The 12,198-nt window shown below is 41.6% G+C and overlaps 1 protein-coding gene across 1 annotated transcript; it reads left to right on the forward strand.

Annotated features, from left to right (window-relative positions):
• Positions 1-4,626: 4,626 nt before the first annotated feature.
• nr2f2 (nuclear receptor subfamily 2, group F, member 2) lies at positions 4,627-11,722 on the forward strand. Its single transcript, XM_083654461.1, has 3 exons — positions 4,627-5,530; positions 6,607-7,134; positions 9,173-11,722. The coding sequence occupies exons 1-3, from the start codon at positions 5,086-5,088 to the stop codon at positions 9,445-9,447; spliced, it is 1,248 nt and encodes a 415-aa protein (XP_083510587.1). The 5' UTR covers positions 4,627-5,085; the 3' UTR covers positions 9,448-11,722.
• Positions 11,723-12,198: the final 476 nt, after the last annotated feature.

Here is a 12,198-nt window from a genome sequence, read left to right on the forward strand (position 1 = left end):
CCATCAATCAGTCGTGAAGCATGCAGGCAAATCATTTCTTTGTGTTATAGAGAGTTTGATCTACTGCTAACATTAAACTTATGCTCAAAATATAATGTTATAGCCTGGAGCAGAAACAGCTGAAAGCTACCTGTTGCCTTTACACATTATCAAGCAAATCATGTCTTATGTTCTGGGGAATTAATGCTCCCATGCATCTTTGATTTTGTATTTTTCACTCCAGCTGCAGGCTATAACAGACTAGATTAACAAAAGTGACCAACTTCTCTCCTCTGGTGTTTTTAAGAGGGACAATTTAGTTTATGTCCTGATTCCACAGTCATCTAATTCAATCAGACTCTTCAAGTTGATTAGCCTGGTTAACCTTTGCTCCTAGCTGGGTCTGGAAGGGTTAGCAGGCCGGGAACTGCAAGACCTCCAGGTCAGTATCCCTCTATCTCCGCACTGGAGGACTTCATGGTGAAGAAGGCAGAGATAAGATTAAAGTCAACTTTCATCCTATTTTGACTTTTCTCACCAGTGCACGAAGGTTCACTTGCCGTCAATTTCAACACAAGGGCGAACATTTGTTTCTTCTGATTTTTTTAAAGCCAGGTTTATATACAAGTAGGCTAAATCATAATCGGATTGTTCTTTCTGTGTGTATTATTTTAACACATATAATCTCATTCTCCCTATTTGTCCCTATTGTCCCCATACGCCAAGAAATTGATGGGGAATTATTAATTGCAGTAGGCACACGACACGTGTTGACTTAACCTGTTACATGAGTGAAAGCTTTTTCTTTGCACGACCGTAAATCTCAACTATTATCTGTGGTATACCTATCTATCGTAACTGCACTTATCCCAATCAGCACATCTCCAGTCCAGTGTCCCAGAGCGTGCGCTTTGTTTTTACTAACAATAATAAAGTGATTTAGTCCTTTCCCTCTGCCAGAGCATGGGAAATCGTTAAAGATCCAGCTATTTGTGTGTGATCAGTAAATATTTAGTGCAGGCGACATCCTCTGTCTCGTCTTAATCGATACTGGTCCCGTTGGGCAACGCTATTGTTGTGTGCAGGCTTGCTGAGCTTGGTGCTTCTGAGGAAGATAGACTGATCACACACACAGGAGAGAGGGGGACATTTAAACCCCTGAAAAAATGTAGTAGCAGAAGAGTGTAATCGTTTAATAGCAAATCAATTATGTGGTGGTACGTGTGGATATTAAAATCCTTACGTGTAAAGGTGCTGAATTTTTCAACCCAATGTATGCACGGGGTTAATTGAGGCTATCCTCACAGACCTTCCCTCTCACTCTCTATTTGTTAAATAGGCTATACATGTTTATTTGTAAGTAGTGTAGTTGTTTTAAGTGGTTTTCAGTGGCACACACACTTTAATTTATATTGAATTTATATAATCTATTATACAATTAATCAGAATTAATTAGAATTAATTAATTAAATTATAGTTATTATTGTTGTTATTATTAATAATAATAATGATAATCATCATAATAATGTGATTGTCAATAGACACGGTCCTGTTTTTGTGTGCTTGGATTAGTTAAATACAATTAAAGATTTATTTTAAAATATAAAACCCAAGCCATGTTCATTCTAATTAGACCAATTCTTGCATATTTTGCATCTTTACTTTCAATGTCTATTTCTATAGCTGCAGGATCCCATACATACACAGCACAGTAAAGACAGGTGTCTATTCTGGCTTCACCCCCCCCCCCCCCCCCCCCCCTCCCTCTCTCCTCAGTAGCCCACACAAAGCAGCGGCGTACAGGCGCATTTTGGCCATATTACTGTGGAAGAGAAAAGGCGCACGGGATATCTGCTCGCTGCAAAGCCTATAGCCTACTTATCACTTCGAAAGGCAATTTCAAATTATATTCTGCTTGACGGGACATCAACTTATTTCCAATTCCTCACTCAACACATGACTTGAATCAATTGATTGTTTTGGCTCTCCAAAGTTTTTGCCTATAGACATTGTATTTTCCAATAAACAGCTTTGTGTGTTTGATTCCGTCTGTTGGAGAGGAAGCAGCCTTGCCAGTTGAGTCTGAGCAGTGTTTAGCACCAGAGAAGACTAAACATTCTGAATAAGAGAGAAGATGCATCACGCTGCGGACGAATCAGCAACATATGCATTTGGTAGGTTTGTTAATACAGCCTCCTCTTTAGCCCTGCCTCGCCATCACTGTCAAATATCTTATGAATGAGTAGGCTATTTGCAAAGTAGCTCTATGCTCATTATAGAAATTAACTTGATAATAATGGAATAGAAACGAAAGAGACGCCCTTAATTGTTCCTATAGCGCACTGTGGAAATATGTATGGATACACTAGTCTGCAGTAGGCTATATGCCTTAATTTATAAGAGATAACTGAAGCTCCTCCACTCATTTAGATCATTTAGAATTGGACGCAATCCGTTCATGAAATAAAGCGGCGCTATTATCGCTACACTCCAGTGATGTATCTTAATTAAAGTGCAATATTATCCTACTTACCAAGTGAAGCCAGGCTGAATCCTCGATAAGTCGGCATTGCGCAGTATTTTATTTACAGACTCTTCATTTCAAGGGATCTGTAAATAAAACCGACAAAATAGTCATGCAGAGTCAGACATAATATAATCGTCTAATTTGTTGCAGAATAAGAACATAATTGGTTCAAATACCACCGCTGGGACTGTACGGAGTGGCGAAATGTAAATCCAACTTTGGCAACACTGAAAGCTACGGCGTCCAAGTCATATAAAACTGATTTTAAACAAACAGTCATCAGTTTAAAATGGTGCTCGTTAGTTTGGTCGATGCGAGAGACAAGAGACTGAAGCAGTTTCCGTGTCGGATGGCTCCTCTCAATTGAATGTTATTTGAAGCCGCGAATTCCTCCGCTAGGGGGCAGCCATATACTGTAATAATACATGCCTGCCTGGGACAATGCATGCTGCTGCTGTGCTGCTCTCCTCAGCATAAAGCTCAGGCTATAGGTTCTGCTGTTGAGCTCCGTAAAGTTTTACCTGCACTTTATTAACAGCAAAGTAAAGTACCACAGCTCTTTAAATACAAGCATTAAAACGTATTACCTATAAAGGCCGCTACTGTGAACAATCGCCGTTTCCACTTTGTATCTTTCACATTGGTTTGTCAAAATCAGAAATATAGACTTCAAGTATTGTCTGTCTATATTTAAAAGGCATTCCAAAGTATCCAAATTGACATATTAAAATAGATAGGACACATATATGTGCACTAGTGTGGCTATATATTTTCATCAGGAGGAAGACCTAGGCTACTTTTAGGTTGACCTTAAGCCAGAGGGCACGGGGCCTCTGACCTCAGCTGAACATTTTAAATGCAGTCCCTATAAAGCTATTAGTCAACTGCCCTTCTGTCTACAGACTAAGCTCTGACTTTTGGGGCTAAACTCAGCTCAAATTTGCTCTTTCTGACCCAGTGGGTAAGGCCGAGACATTTGTGCCCATGGGGCTTGATATGCGGCGGTGCATGTGCCCAGATGATGTCAGTAGCCTAACACAACATTTTCTAGAAGAGATTGTGGATTGTGATGAATGGATCCTTGTAAGATTAGAGGCACTAGCAGTTTATTAGCCTCTGCAAATGTTGCACAATCATAGTAAAATATAGTAGGTAGGCCTAATTGTTGTCATTGCCTTGCTCACCTATGAGTGACCCTATTCGTTGTGGTGTGATTGTACAAATCACATGTCAAAATGCAGTCTTCATATGGCTCTTTTGATTTCAAATACCGTAGGTGCGTTATTTCTTCTTGGCATTTTGCTCAAAAGTTATGCTATATTCCTAGACCTATAAAGAATCGTGATAAAGGCACAATGGATAGACAATTTTATGTTTGAGTACTAATCATGTCAATAAGGTGTAATTGTATCTCATGGATAACATCTCTTAGGATATTTCAGTTTATTATAGCTACCCGCAGTGGATATAATGTGAGATGATATGAAGCAAAAATTGAATCAAGCTTCTTATTTTTCCATCATAAATGTTCAAGGCTTTACCAGGCATGCAAGTCTGGGCTATATATTTGAGTGAATAGAACGATTCCTCTTTCCCGAAACACGTCTCTTTTTAGGACCAAGCGGCCCTCTCTCGACCTCCATCCTGGCTCTGGCATGGTACCAAGTAGCACAAGTGCCGACTAGCCAATGGGGTTGAGGGGGAGGTCCCTGAGCTCTGACCAGTCAAACACACTCTCCTTCCTTATATGGCAGCCGATCTCCATGGTAACGTGTGCTAAGTTGCAGCAGTCGTGTCAAAGTTCACTATATAGAGAGCTCAGTGAGCTGATCAGAGAGAAAGCATTCTGCCAGCCCGGCTCCTACCAATCGCAAATCACTTCCTAACCTCCGCCTTTTTAACATATTTGATCACTTTGATTCTCCAGTCCTTTTTCCTATTATTTTTCCCTGCACGGAGGAGGTTTGTAGGTTGTGATCCTTATATATATTTTTTGTTTTTGGTGCTTTCGCTTTTTGGAGAGTGTCTTCATATTCCAGGCTCTCCAAACATTGGCTTCAGCTGCGCGCTTGCTGGCGCTACCTCACAAGAAGAAAAGGAGCAAGACGCATTTTTTTTACCCAGTTGGTGATTTTCTTCAAGACTTTGTGCTGGAACTTGATAGTGGCTGCTAGTGTGCTCACCGATTGTTTTATGCTGCTGCTGCTGCTGCTGCTGCACGCACCGTCTAGCAACCTGCTACACCATCCATTGAATAGTCCATGCTACCTCGATTGATTATTATAATATTTAGCCTACCTTTCCCATTGATGGGTGTACTGGATGGCTGACTGTAAGCGCCCCTGGACTTGGCCTTTAAGCGCAAGGCAGCGACTCAGCTCGCCATCGCATCAGTTTTGAAAACGTGCTTCGCAACGTCTCCCAACAGCAATAAATCGACCGTTTTTCCGGGAAGCAAGAGTGGATTCAACGGTTAGGATAGATTTGACATTTTGTGAGTTCGCTGCGTTTCCTTGAGACATTATCCACCGCGACAGCAAAACGGCAGACAAAAAGTTTCTTTCCGTTGACTGATAGATATGGCAATGGTAGTGTGGAGAGGCTCCCAGGACGATGTGGCTGACACCCAGGGCACCCTTTCCTCGCAAACCCAAGGAGGACTATCCCTTCCCGGCGCCCAGCCGGGCCAGTTGAATCTGACAGCCTCTCAGGTCGCCCCTCCGACCCCTCAGACGCCCGTGCAAGGACCCCCGAACAACACGCAGTCCACGCCGACGAACCAGACGCAGGAGAAGCAGCAGCCACAGCACATCGAATGCGTGGTGTGCGGGGACAAATCGAGTGGCAAACACTACGGCCAGTTCACTTGCGAGGGGTGCAAGAGCTTCTTCAAACGGAGCGTACGAAGGAACCTCACTTACACATGCCGTGCCAACAGGAATTGTCCAATTGACCAACACCACCGCAATCAGTGTCAGTACTGCCGCCTCAAAAAATGCCTCAAAGTTGGCATGAGACGGGAAGGTATTGGGAATTTTGTTTTCTTATCCATGTAATCTGTTTGTGCGTTGCAGGCTTATCACACGTGAAACCATGTTATGTCGCCCCCATAGTCTGCTCCCTGTCTCTCTCTCTCCCCCGACTGTTCCCTCCAAGGCTGTGCGGCTGGAGCACGCCATAGAGCCGCTTGCTGCTGTGGTCTACACCGGGCTCGCCGGACCTTCCTTAGCGTTATTATAGGCTAGTATTTAGCTAGAGCGCACGATGGCCCTGTTTCGCTCTGATAATAACAGCCGAGCCCCGACCACGACCGCGGCAATCCAATAATATATTTTAAAGCAGGGATGTAGATATGCATCTGCATTGAATCGATTATACAGTATGTATGCGCTATGGCGAGTGTCGAATTAAGAGATAGCGTGTTCAGGCTACATCTTACAGTTAGCCTGTCCGTCTGTCTGTAGGCTACCGTCCGAGACTCTAAACTGGACATTGGGCTGAATTATGCATGCACAGCCTCTGTGTAACCTTGGAGTATTTCTTTGTATATTAGTCGAAAAAATAGGGCCGCTTGCAGGGTAAAACGAGATGAATTGCTGAGTAGGTTAAGGGTTAAACATGCAAGGTCTGCCTTGTCCTCTTTGTGTTGTGCACAGCCAGCTCATGTTGCTGTTGGTGAATAACATCATTTTAAAGCGACATATATGCATGGCACGGCGTGCGTAATGTGTTTAGAAACGCACCTTTGCTATTTCAGAACATGCTTTGTAACACCAGGTCCCCATTCTCCTCATTGCAGCCTGTGTTCCTTTAGCCTACTCATGTGCAATAATGCAATATTTGTGTTGTGATGTTATGCATAACGTAGCCTACATATTTATTTATTTTATACAAATGTAAACGTTTGAATAAGAGTGGCAGTTGTCTTCACTTGTAGCCTATATTGTATAATAATAATAATAAATAATAATAATAATGTCTAATAGCCTATTTTGCATAAAAGCCTATTTGACAGCAGGGTCCAGCATGGCCAGGATGACAGTGTGTGATGATTTGTAGAATTCAGGCATCAATATCTGTAGTTTCTCTTTTTACTGCAGCAGTTCAAAGGGGACGGATGCCACCCACACAGCCACACCACGGTCAGTTCGCCTTGACGAATGGAGACCCACTGCACTGCCATTCCTACTTATCCGGATATATCTCTCTTCTGTTGAGAGCGGAGCCCTACCCGACGTCCCGGTATGGCAGTCAATGCATGCAGCCCAACAACATCATGGGCATCGAGAACATTTGTGAACTAGCGGCCAGGATGCTCTTCAGTGCCGTGGAGTGGGCCCGGAATATTCCCTTCTTTCCCGACCTGCAGATCACAGACCAGGTGGCTCTGCTGAGGCTGACGTGGAGCGAGTTGTTTGTGCTGAACGCAGCACAGTGCTCCATGCCCCTACATGTGGCTCCTCTCCTGGCGGCGGCTGGCCTGCACGCCTCCCCCATGTCTGCGGACAGAGTGGTGGCCTTTATGGACCACATTAGGATCTTCCAAGAACAAGTGGAAAAGCTCAAAGCGTTGCACGTTGACTCTGCTGAATATAGCTGCTTAAAGGCAATTGTGCTCTTCACCTCAGGTAAGACAATAGACTGGCACACGCGAGTTCAGTGTGTGAGCGTCAACTAACATACACTTTGACATCAGCTAAAATAACCATGACCTTAATTTAAGTGCACTGGCAAGAGTTTGGCCCAGCGTGTCCTAGAACACGCACTTAAATGGTCACCAACACTTCTTCCCCTAGAAGCCACAGCCAAGGGTTAGTGGATAGGCCTTGGGGTAGTAAATTATGAAACCATCTGATTAATCTGCTGATTGGTCAGCTGCATAAACAATGCTAAACTGGAAAATGTGACATGGCCATGGCGTGAGATTTTATTTTAATTAAAGTGAGGGCAGAACACTGAGGGAAATGCTGCCTGCCTCGAAGACTATAAAATAATACACACAGGCCTGATAACTTCACACTAATAGCCTTAAGCGTCGAAAAATGTCGCTGTTGGTGCAGTTGCATAGAATCCCATGCTTTGTCGATGAATTGTTACACTTTGATATTTTGTAGCCATTTATCAATGTGTGTATGGCCCACGTCTTGTTTGTAGGGAATGACAGATATGGATGATGTCAGGCTCAGAGGGGGAGGGGAATAGAAAAAGAAAGACAAGCCTAATGTCCCATTTGCACACAGTAAAAGCCCAGCGCAGGTTTCAACGCTCTCTCGTCATTTAAGGGACAGGCATTTCCCAGAAACATAAGCTATTACGCACGTATAACGCCTATATAACGTGATTATAATATGTGATTGCAAATCTATAAGAAAGTGCCTTTCTCTGCTGATACTGGGAAGAGACATTGTGAATTTTTATTTGCAGAAATAGTCTGTTTTTCCTCCTCGCTGTGCAGGATTCAAGGCATCTCTGGACTTGCTCCAGAACTAGGTCATGACCCGAACTTCCCAGCTATTTTGTTACATTAGCTGCAGCACGAAAAGGGGAAATAAAATAATAATACTAAATGCGTGTGGGAGAGATTTACGAGGGCTTCGCCATATATAGAGTGTGCATTTCTTTCAAATGATATCATACCTTAAGCCGTCAACTTCTGTATTTCATCTGGCTCTGCGCTATTGTTCAGATGGTGTCTTGTTATTTAAAAAAAAAAGTCAGATTTCAGGTCAATGCGTTTTATCATTAGAGCTTTATTGGGCCATGATGGCTTCATTTCCTTCTCTTCATACCTGAGTCCCAGAGGCTTTAACCTGAGCTAGCTGGCATGTCACGCCTTTTGCTACTTTGGTGGTTTTTGTTGTTATGTATAAACTTTGTAAACTTAACCAATGTGTGTACAAGCGTTGCTGGCACATAATCAGCTGCCGCCCACATACAGCAGCACAGATAGTAATTATGCGTCTCTGATGGTAGGCTATAGTATGACGGCAACTCCGTAGGCTATGGGCCCTTTTTCAAGCTAAATCTCAGCTCACTAAAAGGTCAGTAGGTCTCTCTCTCTCCCCCTCCCTCCCCCTCTCTGTCTCCCTCTCCCCCCTCTCTCTCTTTCTCTCTAGCTGTGTCAGATGGGCCTGTCTGAAATATAGTCTTATGCTATGAATATAAAATATTTAGTTCCCCTTTAAGAAGCTTCGCCGAGAGAAATAAACCCGTTATAACAGCAATAAAATGAGAAACGCCCATGAGAGTGCCAGCCTAAGCGGTTCACGCTTCCATGTGTTTATCGGTCTTTTTTTTAATATATAAATCTAGGCTGATTTCATAAAACAATAGATGCATTACCATCATTATGTGGCACCATTTATTTTATATATGTTTATATATGTTTTATATTGTTGGCGCAATATTATTCTCGCCAACGTTATCAGAATGCTCTCGATTTTTTTCTTCTTCTGTTGACATCAAAACATCAGCTTCAGCCTACATTTTGGGTGGGGATATGGGTGATTTCCATAAATAATAGCCTTTTTAAAGAAAGAAAAATGTGAAAGGTAATAAATCTCGCCTGTGCCGGGGATATCAATCCACTTAAAAATAAATAAATCTTGAGAGAAGAACGTTTAAATTACACTTTATTAATGTTTATTTGCTTTCCCCCCCTTTTAGATGCTTGTGGCCTCTCAGATGTGGCCCATGTGGAAAGTTTGCAGGAGAAGTCCCAGTGCGCCCTGGAGGAATATGTCCGGAGCCAGTACCCCAACCAGCCAACACGGTTTGGGAAGTTGTTACTCCGCTTGCCTTCCCTGCGCACAGTCTCTTCCTCGGTCATAGAACAATTATTTTTCGTCCGATTGGTAGGTAAAACCCCAATTGAAACTCTCATCAGGGATATGTTGCTTTCGGGGAGCAGTTTTAACTGGCCTTACATGTCAATTCAGTGAACCAAGAAGGAGACGAACAAACAAAAGGTGGGGTTGGGGGGCTGCGAGACTACAATGGTCATAGCTGCTTTTGTAGAAGGAATAAAAAACTAACCGGCTGTTACACGGGGCTGGCTTTCATGAAGAAAGACATTGACGTAAATGACTGTGAATCCCCCCCCCCCCCTTCCGAAAAAATTGAGACATCCAATGAACTTTCAAAATGGCAGAAACAAGCTCCCAGTGTTCATGCAGAACAACCTGCTTCGATCCATTTTTTAAGAAAGAAGAAAATGAACAAAAAAAGACACATAAGGAAAAGGGATTTTGATGATCCTTATAAGGAAAATTTAAGTATTAAGTGCATTTAAAAATGATAATTTGGGTGAAAAGAAAAAACTCACGAAGAAAGGAAAAGCGTGAGTTTTCTTTTCTCAGATGACTTGTCCTGTGTCCATGTATAGCTGTGTTTTGTACTTTACGTTGTTCCTCCTTTCTGGTTCCAAACCGGCCTATGTGATTTCTGTAGTACAGGTGGTGTTATTTTCTAAGACAATGATTTATTTTGAAATGGTGAAATGTAAAAAAAAAAAACATGTTCTAAAAAGAATTAAAACCACAGCAATAGGAATATAGGCTTATAATCTAGGCTTAATGCTGCAAGCGCACTTATATTCTTAGGATGACCAATACCATCATGGGGGGAAAAGGGGGGTTTGGAGTCCATATTCAACTTGTGACCCAGCGGACACATTTGCTCTTTGTTAATATGAAGTTACGGGATCCATTTGTTTTCCCACTACTGTTTTAGACTAAAGCCACGTCATGTCTCCCTAAAAATAAAAACAATGATATTAATACGGATGTGTTAGTTTGACGGTCGCAGACACGAACAGTTTACACGATGTAACTTATTTGGCGTATAGTCTTCCCATGCACGCACCAGCCAGCTCTGAGTTTTGGCATCGATTCCCCCAATTGGAAAGACCTTAAAAGTCGGCGATAATTAAACGGGGGTAAAAAAAAAAGTGGCTCAAACTGCACTGGAAACACAACTAGCCATAGAAGTAACCTGTTTAAAAAAAATTGAGAGGTCAAGGGTCATACAAGTTTGAAGCCTAGCCAGAGTGTTTAATAGCAGTATTATTAAAGCGTCCCTGAAATGTCACCCTTTATTCACTTCAAGCATTAAGTGCCTGACAAGCATGATGTGATTTCCTATCAAAACGTTGTTAAAGTAGGCCTATAACATTTTGGGGGAACACAATTAGATTTGAAACTTCAGTCGTATGCTCGTGTATTTCACTTGAAAACCTTGATTAGAGGCAGTATTCTTGTAAATATAGGTCAATTCATTTCAACGAGTTTTTCCTTTATACAAAGTATATGTGATTAAGAAAAATCTGTGGTTGCCATTTTTTCTCTCTCGGTAATACAACGTCTTCAAATTGAGTGGCAGACTTAGCTAGTAGCACTGAAAGTTATGTTTTTAATGTATATACATATTACTACAAATGTTTTCTTTTTCATGTATATTTAGACTGTGAATGCATGGCCACAGGTCGCTAACCTATTTTACCTTTGATATATATAAATGTAAATGTTTTTTTTTCTTTTTCCTCTTTCTTTTTGACTGTATAGATATAATCTGTGCATTCAATACACTAGCCCTTGTATTTAAAAAAAAATACAAAAAAGAAAAGAAACGACGTTCATTGACATTATTAGGCTAAAGACTTAAACAGGGTGAGCTGGTTTGGAAAGGAGTTGCTATTTTAACTTAGTGTTATGCTCCTTTGGTCTATGACAGGTGCCGTGGTGCGTGCGTGTGTGTATGTGTGTGTGTGCGTGCGTGCGTGCGTGCGCGCGTGTGTGTTTGGAAGCTACAATTTCGTCCTTGTTTTGAGGCTTTTCTCCCCACACACAGACACCATGTTGTGGTTGAATTAAAAAGGGATCGCATTGTGTAGCTGATTGAACACTGATCTTTGGCTGTTCGGGGCCACATATGGACCAGAGAATGATACATGATTGTAATTATGAACAGTTTAAACTGACCCACGTTTTTATATAAATATATAAAAATATATGACTGCAGGGTATTGATAACGTATAGATACTTTTTTTATGGTTATTATTATTATTATTAATTATTATTATTATTAATTGCAAGTGATATATGTGAGTGTGTGTGAAAGTTTATAGTTGAACACAATTCTCGTTTGTTTGTGTTAGCTTATTGTAAACAAGCATTCTGCTGTAAATTTGTTCTTGGTATTAAATTATAATTTATGAATTTGAAAACAAAAAGTTTTTTCATGTTTTATTACTTCCCAAACTGTGCGTCAGTGTATACTGTGTGTGTGTGTGTGTGTGTGTGTGTGTGTGTGTGTGTGTGTGTGTGTGTGTGTGTGTGTGTGTGTGTGTGTGTTTGCGTGCGTGTGTGGTCGCATGGGGGGAAGACTGGACTCAATTTGCTGTGGCAGGATGTTGCCCTGTTGCCCTGAAACTGATTAATGAATTACAAAATAATTAATCAATCACACAACAGACCCACTCAACGCCGTCACTTTTATTCCGCTCCAAGGTGATTTTATTTTATTTAGAAATATAAAAGAAGGGATGGGGGGGTAATCTGTAATTCACTACGTGCAAAATATTGGAATGAACTGATAAAAATTCACACTGTCTGTAAAAGAGAGATCAAGTGCTCTCAGCAGCTGTAAGCTTGCCCCTAAAACGTGTGTCCTATATTTCAATCAATATGGCGTC

This window comes from Poromitra crassiceps, assembly GCF_964638095.1.
Source record: "Poromitra crassiceps genome assembly, chromosome: 18".
Classification (NCBI taxonomy): Eukaryota; Metazoa; Chordata; class Actinopteri; order Beryciformes; family Melamphaidae; genus Poromitra; species Poromitra crassiceps.